The sequence below is a fragment of the Python bivittatus genome, unplaced genomic scaffold, assembly GCF_059951505.1.
Source record: "Python bivittatus isolate LINGU-HERP-01145 unplaced genomic scaffold, Pbiv_v1 ctg000680_np1212, whole genome shotgun sequence".
NCBI classification, from domain to species: domain Eukaryota; kingdom Metazoa; phylum Chordata; class Lepidosauria; order Squamata; family Pythonidae; genus Python; species Python bivittatus.
The window spans coordinates 7814851-7831089 of NW_028277095.1; the positions used below are offsets into that span (position 1 = coordinate 7814851).

Here is a 16239-nt window from a genome sequence, read left to right on the forward strand (position 1 = left end):
CCATTATGAATGGTATCTGCCATTGCCAACTATGGTGATACTTAATCCCCTAGTTCCCCTTCCAGCTGTCTTCAACTTGAAGCTTCCTTGATCTGTTGCCTTCCAGATATCTTGGGCTACAACTTCCATCTTCTCCAGCTAGCCTGGTGGGAATTCTAATCCAGTATTACCATCTTTATATGGAAGGCAGTAGATTGAGGGAGGATGTTCTGTGGACACATCTCTAGTGAGAATGCCTCACCTGCCTTTATTGAATTCTGTCCACTTGAAGTTCTGAATGCAGGTGGTCCTCAACCAGTGCAAGGATCAAGCTTGAATTTGGTTGGAGCAGGCATAGAAGAGTTTGTTTCCAAACCTTCAGTTTTGAGAATACACCTGCGGTTTACTCGATTAGAAATAATCAGCAGGAGCAAGTTAATATTTTATTGTGCAGGAGAGGTCGATTGTTGGAATGTCCACCATTTTCTAGTTACCCCTTTTACCTTCCTGCAGTACCATCTGACAGTTATTTTTGTTAGAAACTATTTGTTACTATACACTGATAGATGCATCCTTCAGATTTTACTCTGTTTTCATATAAGAATTAACTTTAGTTTAATCTCCAGCATCAAACTGTTTCCTGTCACTTTAAAAATACAATTTAAGGAACACTGAAAACGTTGCAGTTTATCTTCTGTGGACCCAAGAAGGTTGTTAACTTTGGTGAGATGCTCTCAGAGTTCTTTTTGTAGGACCACATATTTTGAAGGAGCCTCTAAAAGAAAGCTAAGTGTGATGGCCTGCTAATCTGCTCACACCTCCAAATCTATGATAGATTTTTGCTCAACCTCTCCCACTGAGGAATTCCAATTATCTTTCGGGAAAGGACACTTGTAAGGCTCAATACAACCCTGGATATATCTTTTTCAGGTACTTCCTGCTCTGTGTGAACTATTTTTTCTACGGTGAGACAGTAACAGATTATTTTTTCACTCTGGTCCAGAGGGAGGAGCCCTTACGGATTCTTAGCAAATATCACCGGTTCATTTCCTTTACCCTCTATTTAACAGGTAAGCAAAGCCATGTTGGGATTTCTTGCTTGGATTCTCTAACATAAGGATTCTCAACCTCAGCAACTTTAAGAGTTGTGGACTTCAACTCCCAGAATTCCCCCAGCCAGCATGCTGGCTGGAGAATTCTGGGAGTTGAAGTTCACCCCTCCTGCTGAGGTTGAGAAGCACTGCTTCAGCACATCATAACTTGCTGGGAGGAGTCAAAATGGGGAGGAGTCAAAATGAATGGGATGGGGGATTGTTCATGGGACCACAGAATGGGAGGGGGGTCTCAAGAGCCATCCGGTTCAACCCCTGCTGGATTTTAGTTGTGCCCCTGACTGAAAGGGTCTTCAGAAGGTGGCTTAAGATAGTGTATAGTTGGTGAAGGAACTTTTGATGGATGAGCTGAAGAGGAGATGAAGGGACCTTTATGTCTGCAAACCTCAGGCCGTATCAACCTCTGTTTAGGAACTATAGTTCAGGATTGGGTTGCAAGCATTTCTGAAGGGGACCTCAGCCCATTCTGTTCGGGCAGGGAGAGCAGATGAATGTCACTCTGTCTCATAGGCTTCGTGGCGTGTGAAACCTCCAGACCTTGTGTTCTCTAGGAGTGGTGATCCCACAGCAGGAAGGAAAGTTCCTTCCTCTGGCTGATGGCAGGCTTCCCGTGCAAAACTCTGTAGTCTGAGATCCTGGCAGAGCGGAATCCAACGCTTGGGCCTCCTGCCACAGTGATTTTGATCCTCCGTGAGCAGCGTGAAAAGTGGCTGAGCCCAGACAGAGCTTATAGGAGATTGCGTGGCTGTTTCTGCTCAGGAGGGGCGAGTTAGGAAAATGTGGGATGTAACCTCAGTAGCTTGTGAGCCTAATCCAGGAAAATGTAAAACAACAACAAAAGGCTGCAGGGAGGCTCTCCTCCATCCTCAAAGCCATCCAGCTCGCATTTCCTGCCTCCCTATTTGCTGCCCTCCTTCCCATCATATATCTAGAGCAGCGATATCCGTCAATATCCATCATTCTGATTCCTTCCTAATCTTCATGTGATAGGGCAGGGGTCCCTTTCCAATGGGGGGCTGTGTGTTTTTCATTATTTTCAGCCTCAGGGTGAAATGCATGATGATGGTTTCATCTGAGTAGCTTATTTCTTTTTAGGAGTTTCCTGGATTAGGGAATGTCAAAAAATTGATGAAATAAATTGTATAGGGAATGGCCTTGAAGGAGAGGAAGAAGAGCTGCTCCCAAAGCAGCAGTCAGATAAGAGGGCTTGAGTCCATTCCTAGAAAGTAATGTGAGAAAACAACTCAGACAAGCCCCTCCCTAGTTCACATGAAAACAGGGAGGGAAGGGGAAGCACATTCAGACTTGCAAGTTTCTGTTACTGTACCTTTGCAATAAAAGTAGTTTTAGACCTATATGGCATTGGTCTACCTTACAGGGTTGACATCAGCCTTCTGAATGTTGACAATACCTGGTTTGCAACTTTATCCCCCCCCGCTCACTGTCGTGATCCTGTTGCACGCACGCACGCACACACAGAGGAGTCTAAATTCTGGAACAGCAGTAGCTTGCCTGACAGCAGCTCGCTTGAGTCTGGTCCGGCAGTGCAGGAGCGCAACGTAGCAAGAGACAGGACACCCGGCAGCAAAGACGTGAGCGAGGCACCGGCAAGACACAGTCAAACACGAGCATATACAAAGGAGGCACAAGGGGGTACTAGACAGTTGTCGTCTCCAAACCTCCCCTTCCATTGTGCCTATTTGTTAACGACATCTGGTGTTCCTCATTTCGGAGGGCGAGGCTCCCTTCTTGCGAGTAGCCTCGCCGAACGCTTTTGCAACGTTCTTTTTTCCGCGCACCTCGTCCTCACATCAAGTCCTCCACCTCATTATCAAATACTAACTCTGGCTGCATGCTGTCCAACCCCACCTCTGACTGCTCAGCCTGCTGTTCATCCGGTGTAGCCTCCGACTCTGACCCTGAATTCGATTCAGAGCTACCCATGACACTCACACCAAAAGAGAGAAAAATGCTGTGCATCTGAAAATTACCATTTTCCTTCTAAATTTCGACAGTTCCAAGCTTGGAGAGTGTGATTTGGGGTTATGTGCATGGACCCCACAGGGAGGCCCTGGTTTATGAGGTAGAACTGTGGCTCAGAGGCAAAGATTTTGGTTGTCTTCTGGCACAAGCTGTGGCACACCCAGCATGATGGTGTTGCCCCCTGTGTAAGGGGAGAGGAGGGGGTCGCTGTTTCTCCCTAACCTCACTGGGGTTAGAAGCGCTAATTGGACTCTGACAACTCCCTGTGGGTGATTGGAGAGCCCGGACTTACTACGTTCCATTTTCTTTCTTCTACCGCAGGGTTTTGCATGTTCGTGCTGAGCCTGGTCAAAAAGCATTATCGCCTGCAGTTCTACATGGTAAGATGAAGTAAATGGATTCCGTGCTTTCAGATTAATAGCCGGGGGGGGGGGCTGAGAGGAAGAGAGAGATGGAAATGAACACAAAATTGGCACCAGGACAGAACAACAGACCCCAAGCTTAGAGGTTTTGCCCGAGTGAGAAACCCACAGCTGCTGGGTTTCTAGATAGTCTGAAAGCTTCCTTGGCATTTTCTGATTCTAAGACATCTCGTCCCTGGTACACACACTTCTTCTTTTCCTTTATTTGCACTGCATTTCTGGGCAGTCTAGTCTGTAGTACTTCAGTCTGTTAAACATGGATCTCCAGTAAATGTGTTCATTGATGGGTTACTTGAATGGAATGTTTGAGAATCAAATTCTTCTAATCTCCTAGAGCAGGGTTTCTCAACCTTGGCAACTTTAAGAGGTGTGGACGTCAACTCCCAGAATTCCCCAGCCAGCATGGCTGGCTGGGGAATTCTGGGAGTTGACGTCCACACCTCTTAAAGTTGCCAAGGTTGAGAAACACTGTTCTAAAGGGAAGCAGATCAAAAACATGCAAAGCAGATTCCCTTTAGCAAATGACCTCCTGGACCTCAACTTTAATTATTTAGGTTTAGATTAATTATTCAGAATTTTTATACTGCCTTTTGGGCTTCAATCTCTCACCACAAACTTAGGATAAGTATTGCAAAACTGAATACAACATTCACGGTAATAACACAGATTCCAAACACAGAAGTAAAGTAGGTGGTGTGCTTAGACGTAGAGCTTTGAAAGAGGTGTAAGAAGGGGTTGCCAGGCAATTTGGGAGGAAGTTCATGACCCAGCCTGCAGGAGCCAGAGTCTCCCCATTCCTGCCTTACTTCATAATGAGAACCGGTCAACAAGAGAGCCCAAGACATTCTGGAGAAAGGGACATGCATAGTTGATGGGGCCACCACTGAGAAGGCCTGAAGACCTGTGCTCCCTCCCTGTGAGTCTTAAATGTTTGGGAAAGTGTTATGGATGCGGTTCACCCTTCAGACAATCTGGTCTCCTGCCCTTTAGGACCTTTATGGTAGGAACTTACAAGAGTGTGGAAGGTCCTTGTTCACCGCAGCACCTTCTGTGGATTTGTGTGCACCATGAGGTCACGCCTCTTCCACAAGCAACCAGTTGGTTGCTTTCTCCTTCAGTGTGGACAGACCCCTCCCTTCTATGCTCACTCCAAGTTGTGAAAGTGCTTAAAACAAGCTCCTGTTGCCGCCCATGTCGGGACAGAAGGGTGGATGGAGGCAAGTCTTCATATCCTTAAGGCGTTGCCCCTGTTAAAATGGAATGGTTGACCAGGGCTCTGAAATGTTCAAGGAGCTTTTGAATCTGGTCTGTAATGGAGACTATTTTCTACTTTTTAAAAGCCATCTCCTTCCTCATCCTGGCCCATTCTCAGTGTTTTGGACTAAAGCCCCCAGGACACTTACCTGCCACAGCTAAGAGGACCTATGGAAGCCATGCGTTCTTGGAGCGGAGGCCTTTCTAAGGCCCGTGAAGGTTCCATGAAGTCTAGACTGCAAGAAGCTAGAGCAGGATCCATACAAAGTGCTTTTTATCTGTGAAACTCCACCCTGGCAGGACTTGCAATTGCTGTTTAGAGAAGACACAATAATTCAAAAGCAGAATAGTCATCGTATTTGCAGTGCAAATAGGCTGGCGGGTAGCATTAACATAATGGTCTGCGGGAATGACCTTGGGAGATAGGAGGAAGAACCACAGACCAGGCACCGGTCAGATAAGAGGCAGCTGAGTCCGCAGAAGGAATGGAGGCATGGCAACTATCTTTGTACGGCCGCCCATCTCGCAAAAAGTGACTCTGGGCAGTGTACAACAGTCCAATGAAACAATAAATATAGTAATTATTAAAAACTATAAAAACAGACTAAAGCAAAAGAGAAAAATAATAGGCAAAGGGATGTTAATAATGGAGCCACCTCTCTCGTTCACCTGCTGACCTTACAGTAAAGCAAGGCTGGTACTCCTAGATGTGCTTCTTGTCTGGACTGCCTCCCAAGCCTGGCAGTTAATCTCCTTGACCTGGGCATGGCAGTAAATCACAGGATCATGGCGAAGCTTGACAGCCCAGCTGGACTTCTCTGAAAACTCCCCAGCGCAGCTCAGCTAGATCTGAATCTTTATTGCAGCTGAGAAGCAAGCCAGGTTTAAGAGCTAGTCCAAAATGGTAGGAACAAATGCACACACGTGCGCTCTCAGGGATTTGCACTCAGTGTTTCTTCTCCCTCCTGTCCAGATTAACGGATGCTTGGCACAGTGCCAGAGCGGTCCTTGGGAGGGGTCAAAAAAGTGAAGATGTTGGTGAGGCCTATGCAGTTGTACCCCTGCCACTTTTTAACATGCATCACATGCGCAACGCATGTAAAAAACAGTGAGGCTTTGATCACACAGGCACAGCAGCCATCTTTGCTTTTTTAACCCCCCCATCCCTGTCCAATGCGTTGTGGCCTGGAAGCCAATGGTTGTGGTATGTTAACAAACAGCCACCTCTGGCCCGGGAACCACCAACACCCCCCGCAAGTGGCTTCAACAGCCGGTGGTATCCAGAGGGTGTGGTAAGAAGTCAATATGGTGGTTGCATGGATGCCCTCTTGACTTTTTTGACCCTACCCTGTGGATGCCCCTGTTGACAGCACTGTTGCTATAGGAGTAGGGGATTTTGAGGTCACACGTCTTTAAGCGCCAGCTCCCTGATCTCCTGTTGTCCTCCGATTTCCTCTTCCAAGTCATTTCATTGAATCCACGCCCAGGCAGGAACCAAGTTCGCATGCATTATCCTCGCTCTTTAAAGGCACCCCGCCCCCGAGTGAGTGGCTTGAGCCACCCCCCCCGCCAATGAATTCGTTACGGTCGGGATGGGGAGCCAGGATGGAGACTCCCCCTGCTTTTCATGGTGCTAGTTGGCTTTGAAGACTGGGACGCCTTGTCCCTGGGCTCGTAGTGGCACGTCTCATTTAACGGCTGTTGGAAAGAGTGGAGGAACATCCAGAAATGGAGCCTGCTGTTCTCAAGATAGGAAAATTAAGGGAAGACTATTTTAAAATCGAGAGTGTCGCTGGTGCGTTGTATTCAAAGTTGAAGAGCATCATCTCCCTCCCCTTCCCTGTTAAAAGCTGCCCTTACGATTTGTGCAAAAATTAAACATCTTCGTCTGCGGTGGGGTAAAACTCCAGTTGCCCCAAAGAAGTATCACATCGTTAGTGGGGTAGTTTTAAAAGAAGCTTAATGAGGGGAGATTGGCGTCAAGAGGATGGATTGGGGAGTATCTCGCGGGCTCTTGAATGACCTGACACCACAAGCCAGGAAAAGTCACGGATTCCCTTTAAATCTCCATGGAGACTCAGTTCCCTTGGTCATTGACTCCCTTCCAAACTAAGGGCGTAACTTTTTGGTTTTGCTCACAAATATTACCGGCTTTTGCCTACAGAATAAGAAAAACCAAATCAACCAGAGGGGGTTTGGCTGTACCCACGATCTCTCTCTCTCTCCCTCCCTCCCTCCCTCCCCTCACTTTCTTTTTCATATACGTAGATGTGCATATATATATATAAATATAAATATATATATTCTTAGTCAGCATTTTGGCTTGTCTCTGAGAAGTGTTTTCCTCTCAAAAGTGGACTGCATGTTCTTTCTTTCTAGTTTGGCTGGACCCATGTGACTTTGCTAATAATTGTTACCCAGTCGCACCTCATCATTCACAACCTGTTTGAAGGAATGATCTGGTGAGTCAGCACAGTGGGCAGGGCACGGTGCCCCCCTGCTGGGGAGCATGGGCATGGCAGCACCCGCAGGAGAGACCTTGTGCACATAGCTGCCATGTGGTGGGTTTTACGGGGAAAGGGACTTCGGGGTGCTGGCTGAAGTCCTGGCTGGTGAGACGAGGGAGGGGCTGACGTGGTGGGGCCTCCGTCGCGCTGCTGTCTCCGCAAAGCCGAAGGCCTCGCCCGGTCCCAAAGCTGCTCTCGGCTGCTGTGCCTGGATGTGTCTGGTCTGGCTAAAGATGGGGGGATGGTCTCTTTGGGGGTCTTGGCCGGTCGCTGCTGCACATTAAGCATGGAGCCCGTGTGCCTCGAGCATTCTCCGACAGGAATAGTTCCAGCTTTTCTCTCACCTGAGCATGGTGTGAAATGCCCGGATTGAATCTTTGCTTTGCAGAGAGCTTTTGAGCATCGGTCCAGCCTGTTCAACAGCCTGGCTCTGGCCACTGGGGGCTTGAAGCTGATGGACGTTTCTTGCTCCAGTTCTGAATCTAGGTTGCAAGAATTCTGGGTTAAAGGAATAGCCAGCTTGGGCAGTTTTTCTAACAGTTCTGGAATTACAAGTGGGGGGTCCTTTGTCAAACCACCCGTGGCTGAGGAACCCACAAGGGACTTTTGCAACACACGGGCTTACTCCAGCTCTGCCAGCTGGAAGAGGCCCGACACAGCAGATACTTCAGGCTAATGCTTGGCTGGGTCTGGGCAAACATCCACTATGTTTTGCCAGTTCTCATTCGGCGATAGTTTAGCTCGCCAGAATCCGCCCCTCCAGCAAAAAAACCATCCTTCTCTCACACACAGGTGTGCAAGGACACTCTTGATCCATCCATCCATCCATTGACTGACCTGACCTCTGTCCCCCATAGACTGAAGTTGATTGGTCTGTTTTTATTTGGCCAAATGGGGTAATTAATGACCAGGGAAAGCAGCGCCTGCTATAAAACGGTGGTTTTTTGTGCCTTTAGAACTGGGATGCCTAGCCAGAGTCCCTGGGCTGTGCAGGGCTCCTGGACATCTTTGGGGCAGGCCCCAGAATTCCTCCCAATGATACTTACCAACAAGGCAGAAAAGGATCTTTAGTTAAAACAGGGGGAGCCATTAAATGCATTTAATTTAGTACTAATACTTTTCTAAACTGTCTTGTTTATCTGCTCTATCCTAAAAAAGATGCATTTATTGCATAACTGCATTCAGTGAATCTGGTTTGCTAGGTTTCCATGACAGGTGCGCTCTACACCAGTGTTTCTCAAACTTGGCAACTTTAAGACATGTGGACTTCAACTCCCAGAATTCCCCAGCTAGCATGCTGGCTGGGGAATTCTGGGAGTTGAAGCCCACATGTTTTAAAGTTGCCAAGTGTGAGAAAGACCGTGTCTACACTAACACAAGAGCTGAGTTTGCACAGTGGACAAATCTAATGGGTGTCCACAGCAAAGCAGGATTAGGTATAATAGGCCCTGCCCAGCAGTGACCTCACTGTACAAGCCCCTCCCCTCTGTACTTGCATTGGTGGGCTGCTGTGGGGCAGGGCTTGCCCTATTTCTGTTGCGTCTGCTCAGACGAAAGTGCAACGTTTTCCTTGCTTACTGGCAAAAAACAGGCCAGCTGGTTCAGCCGACTTGTTTTTTGCTGGCAATTGTCAGTAGTCAGACCAGCCAAGAGCAGACCAGCTGCAGCTGCCCTGTCTTTTTTGCCAGCAAAGGAATAATTGAACACCATTTTAAATTTTTTGCTGTCCTCGGCTTGGATGTTTGTTTTTTTTTAAATTAGGGAATCGAATGATGTCGATTGACTGCATGGGCCAGTCAGTCCCTTTTCAAGCAAAACGTCTGCGCTCCAAAAGCAGATGAGAAAACCCCAGGCTTTTCATTCACACTGCCACGTTGTGGTAGAACCTCCAGACATCCTGAGATCAAAATGCTGCTCCCATTTATTCCATTTCCTGATAGCCTCTGCCAGCTTGAACGGCTTCTGCCCCAAATAAAACACCCTCAATCTCGCTCATGAATGTCTTCAAGCAGATTCTAATGGGAGGAAGAATTTTTACAGCAGAAGCAAGAAGAAAACTGAAACTTGTTCTGCCTGCTGCTGGAAACAGGCGGCACCCCCTTGTACTTAACACCCCTGCTGGGTGTCCTGGGCTCTTTGCTGCATGCCCAACGCTGGGATTGTTGGCTAGTTGTACGCTGGGAAAACTGCCTGTGCGTAGCTTCCCTGCCAGCGTGGATCAGGGCCAGCATTGGCCTCCCTCTTCTCTGGCACATAATATTCTGTTTTCTTTGCGTGATTGTTTCTTGCAAATTGAACTAATAATCACACCCCGTAAGCAGAGGAAGAAGGAATTTTCCACCTCTAGCTACACAAACCACCGCTGGAAGGTGATGAACTAGATCCAACATTATGGCACTTTTGCTCTTTGCAGGCATGTTTTAAGAATAAAAGTGCCATCATTGGGGAAACTGCTAATTAGCTGGTTTCCGACAAGGGTGGAGAATTGGTTTAACTCTTTCATTCTGCCCTGTGTTTGGGCGGAAATCTGTCTTCCGAAGTGGGGCCTTGCCAGGGAGAAATCTTTCTGTCCTAATTTCCTCCATCTGCAAATAACAGTTTTGGATTTTCATCTGGACATCAACACGTAGTACCTAAAGTAATACCTAGCTGACACAGTGGAGTGAATTGGGTACATTTCACCAAGACCTCCCATCCAAGATTGCTGAAGGCATTTTTTAGAGGAGTTTTGTTTTGTTTTTAAATAGAAGGAGTTTCTTCAGGCTGTCCAGATATTTTTCAAAAGCACCTTGCAGTTTTTGTCATGGAATTCCCAGTGAATAAATACGCCTCCTTCGTTCTGAGTTCATTTTTCGGTACCCTGAGAACAGTTAAGAGAAGAAATGGGCTTTACAGTTGATTCGTAGCTCGGTTTTAAAGAATAAAAGACGAGAGATCCATTTACCAAAATAGACCCTGGCCTTTTTTAAGAGGCACAGCATAATGATAATGGTGATGATATAATTTCCAAGGTTAAGCCAAGCGTCAGCCTTTGATTTGCAGCAGCAGCAGCAGAATTATTTCAAACTGGAATCATGAAAGCAGTACGGAAAGTGGGACTTTCACAAGTTAAATGCACGGGCTCCTTCATAGCTATTTAAGATATGAAGAAATGCATGCATAAAGTAGGGCAGGGTGGGCAGCTTTTCTTCTGTTAGTGTTTTGGCCCCTGGGGGGGTGGGGGGTGCTCCCATAAGAGGGAGGAGGCTGGATATTTCTGCCTGGTTTTGGGGTTGGCGGTGGGGGAGGTTAACGGAAATAGGCACTGGTGACACACTGATCTCCAGCCTTGTTCTTATAAAAGAAGTGAAGCAGGTCCCAGATGAGAGCTGCTGAATTTCAGATCTGTTCTCTTCAAGAAGATATTTATTTGTATAAAATAAAATATGAACACATTCTTATAAGATAAAAATAGGGCTGGGGAGAGGATAGGGAGGCTCTTCCGGGAAGGGGGGCCACAGCTCTTTAAGGAGCATCCCTGGCTGTTGAGGGTGAAGGATCTCTCTATCCAGGACTGCCTTCTCTGAACTGGTGTCCTCCAGAGGGGTTCAGTTCCTCAGTTTCCCAACCAGCGCCGTTAAAGCTGACAGCCCTCTCGGTTGGCAGTTCAGCAGCCACCCAGCAGGTCTGGACGGTGCTGCTTGAGGAGGGCTGGCCTGGTGTGTATTTATTTTAGCCTGACTGCCGTTGAAGCAAATTCTCCATTCTCTTCTACCCCCCTCGGTTGCTGTTTAGGTTTATTGTCCCAATTTCCTGTGTCATCTGCAATGACATCATGGCCTACATGTTTGGATTCTTCTTTGGACGCACCCCGCTGATTAAGGTCTGTTTGTATCTTGGGACGCTTTGAACGTCTGCAGAAGACTCGGTCTTTGGCTTTGGTGAAGGCCAAAGTCATCCGTGATTCATTCTGGCTGACGGTGGGGATAGGTTAGGGATTGTGCTGGCTTTCTGCTTTAGTTTTGGAAGTCCTGCCTGTTTTGGTCTTACAGCTTCTTGCAGTCCCTCTCTCCGTCTCTCTCTCTCCATTGTTTCATTCATTTTTTTTTTTGAATCTGCAGTTGTCCCCAAAGAAAACCTGGGAAGGGTTCATTGGAGGATTCTTTGCCACTGTCGTATTTGGCCTTTTAGTAAGTGTTTGTCTATTTTAATAACACAGTTGAGAGGGGAAAATTTCTGTTGGTCTTGAATAGACAGATCTGATCCGCCAGGAAATCCACAAGGAAAGGCTTATACACGCTGGGAAAGTTAGGAGCAAGCAACACGCTTCTTGAATTAGGTCAGTTTGAGCACTAAGAGAGGTTGCAGGAATTGGGTATGTTCCTTGACGAGAGAAGGAAGAGGAGGGATAAAATAGGTTTCTTGTTCTCCGTTGTTCCAGGGTAGAGAACACAGAATAATAAATTTAAGTCTCAGGAAGGCAGATTCCGGTTAAACGTTAAAAAAATCTTCCCAACGTTAAGAGTTTGGCAGTGGACTGGGTGACCCAGACAGTTGGTGGGCTCCCATTCACTGGGTGGTGGGATGCTAGAAGACCATCTCCCTGGGGTGCTTGAATTTGGATTCCTGTCCAGAATTCCAGGGCAGTAAGCTAGATTGGGAGGTCAACACAACACCTGGAAAGAAAGCAGCAGCAAAACTCTTCCACGTTGCTGCCAAGAAAATTCCATGGACGTGTCCAGCCGGGGTTGACTTAAAGGAGGTTCTGCCTTTATTGAGCAAAAAAGCTGGAGTTATTGGCCCCTTCCAGCCTGGAATGCTATACAGATAGTCCTTGGTTAACAACCACTCATTCACCAACCGCTTAAAGTTATGACGGTGCTGAATGAGTGGTACTTACGCCCAGTCCTTGAAGTTCCAGCCATCCCAGCAACCCCATGGTCATGTGATCGCAATTCGGGTGCTTGGCAACCAGCTTGCACCCATGATCGTTGCAGCATCCTGCGGTCACGTGATCACCATTTGCAGCCTTCCTTGCCAGCTTCCCACAAGCAAAGTCAATGGGGAAGCTGGCAGGGAAGGTCACAATTAACCCGGTAAGTCTCCCATGCCCAGCAGCAGCCACCCCAAGCTTCACAGTGCTCGCACTGTGCTGGACCCTCGCATGCCCTCCCCTGCCCCCAGCAGCCACTTACCTGCCCTCCAACCTGCTTGCCAGCTGCCTGGGACTTACAACATCTTGCCAGCTTCCCCACTGACTTTGACTGTTGGAAGCCAGCAGAAAGACACAAGGAGGTTCTCGCTTAATGACCCACAATCCTTGCTTAACAACAGCAACAGGGACTACTGGGATTGCCGTTGCTAAGCGATGCAGTCACGTGATGTTGTGCTTTACAACCGCATCACTTAGCGATGGAAATCCTGGTCCCAATTATCATTGTTAACTGAAGACTACCTGTAGTTAAGCCTGAGAATAAATGCTAGGTTTATCCTTTCTGGTGTTTAAGTGTCCTTGTTGTTTGTTCTGTTTATTTCTGTGTACCGTGGCAGAAATTAACTATTTGATTCTTCTGTTCCTCCAACCATCACCACAAGCTGTCATATTTGATGTCTGGATACAGATGTTTCACATGTCCAGTTGAGTTTAACAACGACACCAACAGCTTCACTGTGGACTGCGAGCCTTCGGAGCTTTTCCAGCTGCAGGAATATAACATCCCCCTGGTGCTTCAGTCTGTTGTTGGCTGGGTATGCCTCAAGATCCAGGAATTCAGCTTGCCCTGACAGCGTCTAAAAATTGCTAAAATGAATGGTCCTTTTCACACCCTGAATGAGTGGAGCAGAATTGTGGCCATCGTTTTGTATTTCTGGGGTGGGGTAAGGGGTGGAATAGGTATCATCTCCATTTTGCTCCCTAAAACTCCCCAACCCGTAAAAAAGGAGCTAGTCTTTGGGGAACTAATGAACTGGCCTGGAAACTGAGTCCCATTGGGCAAAATGGTTGGCATACCTGTTCTTCCTTTCCCGTAGGTGTGAGGATGCCACTCACCTGTTCCATTTTTCCTTATTTCCCTCCCCTTCCTGCAGAAGACCGTCCGGATGTATCCCTTCCAGATCCACAGCATCGCCCTTTCCACTTTTGCCTCCCTGATTGGACCTTTTGGGGGTTTCTTTGCCAGTGGTTTCAAAAGAGCTTTCAAAATCAAGGTATGCCACAGCTGAACAGCAGCAGAGTTCCAGAGATCTTGAACAATGTTTAGAAAAAGGTCTAGTCAAGTTCCCCTGTTGCATTTCCTGGAAGAAATGATGTTTTATTATTTATTAGATTGATATCCTGCCTTTATTGGGTACAATCATTGCAGTGGACATCATGCTCCCTTCTCAACAACCAGCCTTTGAGGTGGGTTGGGCAAAGAGAGAGGGACTGGCCCCAGCTTCTTGTGCCCAAAGGAGTAAAACTCACAATCTTCCCATTTCTAACCTGGTACAGGTAGTCCTCATTTAGTGACCACAATTGGGACTAGCAACTCTTTCGTTGAACGAAGTGTTCGCTGAGTGAAACTGCGACTGTGCTTATGATCTTCCTTCAGCTTTCCTTTGCTTTATACACCTGCGAAGGTCGTAAATGCGAGGATTGGTCACAAAGTTACTTCTTCATCACTGTTATACCTGCAAACGGTCGCTGTCTGAGGCAGTCGCTAAACAATGACTACCCATACCTTAATGCCAACACCAAACTGGCTCTGTGAAATTATGTCTAATGAAATGTTCAAAGGACCAGGAAAGCTTGATTTTTAACTTTACTGGGCCATCCATTTCTCTAGCCAGGGATTGGCAAGCCCCTGGTGAAAAACAGTTCAGTTTGATAAAAATATTTACTGAAACCAAGTGCATCTGTGAACTTAACGAGTAAAGAAATAAAAGAACTTCTGCTACCACAGTGTTTCTCAACCTCGGCAACTTTAAGACGTGTGGACTTCAACTCCCAGAATTCCCCAGCCAGCCATGGGGAATTCTGGGAGTTGAAGTCCACACGTCTTAAAGTTGCCGAGGTTGAGAAACACTGTGCTAGTGTGTGCACAAATGGGATGCTTATTTGAGACTGGAGGAATGGGCCAACAGTTGCAATCTCTACTTCTCACTCAAACAAGTGAGTTGCCAGTCCTAATTGAGTTTAAGAACTGAGTTGCTGGTCCCAATCGTGGTCACTAAACGAGGACTACCTGTACAAGTTACAGAAAGGCAGATTCTGGTTGAAGTTTAAGAAACACATCTTACAAGTAAAAAGGGTTGGACGCTGGAGCCCGTGGCCCCAAGAGACGGGGGCTCCCCCACACTGCGTATGTTCAAGCAGTGGCTAGTCTTTATTTGTTTATTTGTGGTCCAAGACCAAGTCACAGAATTTAAAAATACAGCATACCACTAATACATACATACGTCACAATACGTGCAAATATAAAAGGAAGAAACCCTATAGAGTTAACAGTTCGTTGAAGGCACCAATCAGTTTCTGTAAGCTAAGGCTATCAATAAAAATGTCACCCCTGCCTTCGAAAGACCCGGGTATTGATCATTTAGTAAGAATGCCTCAATCTCCTCATGATGAGTGGAGTTCATCAGACCCAAGAGTGGGTATATTAGCTCTGATTGCCAGTGTGAGTACAGTGGGCACTTTCAAAGGATGTGTGAAACACTCAACCTCTAGGTTTGAGCAAATGCGTACTTGATCTTCGTATGGAAGGTTGGCAGATCGACCAGCTGTCACCCTAGTAGGGAGAACTTCTATACGGGCTAGGGAGAAGACCCTTCTGTGTGGGGCGTGCAAAATCTTATAGAAGCAATTGGGGAGGGTCCAGGGGAGGAGAGCAGTTCTGTCAGGCCTAGCCCAAGGAACCCCAAGAGACCATGCAAATCCAGTCCAGCTATGTTTGTTAGCTACAACCTCTAGCAGGAATCTCCCCAGACTAAAACCCCAGTTCCCAAAGTCCTCCAGCCACAACAGTGTGAATTCCTCAGGGAGGTGCCGGCCTCATCCTTTTGTTCCTCCCACGCGGTTCCGGTGAGCTAAGAAAATGCTTATCTCCCTGAGCTTGGCCTTCATAATTCCATTCCATCACAAGTTCATCTATATGAGAGATGGAAACGTTTGGCTCCGTCTACCTGAATGTCTAAGTCCCAGACCCCCTGCTTAAGTTCCACCAGGGTTTCTTCTAGGCCTAAAGCAAGTAAGGCTGGTATTGATAGTCCACACTGTCCCAGATCTTGGTCTTTTCAGAGTAGATGGGTGTACCCATGAAGTTCCCCAATGATTTGCTTTGCCCAGAATCTTAGCCGAAGTCATCTCGCCCGGTCCTTGCATGTGATGCAGCCTAGCTCTAATCTGGGGGTGGCGTTAGGAGTTGAGTAACGAATACAGCCAGATAGTCACGGGTCACAGATGCTTTATTTTGCATTCTTCCCCTGAGAGGGGGTTGGTCTGGATGTCCTCAAGGACCCCTTCCACGTTTTGGTCGTACGATTTCCAAAGCTGTCCTTACTCCGTTTTTTCTGGTTTTCTCGTGGATCGAAAATTAAAATTCAGGGAGGCTCAGTAAAATGACATTTTCCTTTCATTGGCAGGACTTTGCAAACACCATTCCAGGGCACGGCGGCATCATGGATCGATTTGACTGTCAATACTTGATGGCTACCTTTGTAAATGTATATATCGCCAGCTTTATCAGGTAATGGTTGTGGAAGTTGTGTACTTTTTTTTTCTATTTCTATCCTGCTTTTCCATCAAAGAAAAAGGTGCTCAGGGTGTCCGCCAGAGATAACACAAAACACAACACAAAACTGCAGTTTAGCAGCATTAGGGTTGTATCAGAGCGGGCTGCAGCTTTGTGCCATCAAAACCTGGGCCCAAAAGTGGGGAAGGGGAACTGGAACCCCCCGTTAGTGGCACAGGGGTTTCTATGGAGGGGAAGCAAGGGGAGCGAGCCTCCGCTTGTTCTTGCAGTCACC

The 16239-nt window shown here is 47.1% G+C and overlaps 1 protein-coding gene across 2 annotated transcripts in view; it reads left to right on the top strand.

Moving 5' to 3' along the window:
- CDS2 (CDP-diacylglycerol synthase 2) overlaps nt 1-16239 on the top strand; it is a 46586-nt gene that overhangs the window by 25498 nt on the left and 4849 nt on the right. For both annotated transcript variants that reach the window (XM_007427105.3, XM_088151885.1), the window contains exons 5-12: nt 910-1049; nt 3396-3454; nt 7130-7212; nt 11032-11119; nt 11358-11426; nt 12832-12984; nt 13324-13443; nt 15856-15959. In XM_007427105.3, the coding sequence (XP_007427167.1) occupies nt 910-1049; nt 3396-3454; nt 7130-7212; nt 11032-11119; nt 11358-11426; nt 12832-12984; nt 13324-13443; nt 15856-15959 (816 nt within the window). The remainder of the gene's footprint in view (nt 1-909; nt 1050-3395; nt 3455-7129; nt 7213-11031; nt 11120-11357; nt 11427-12831; nt 12985-13323; nt 13444-15855; nt 15960-16239) is intronic.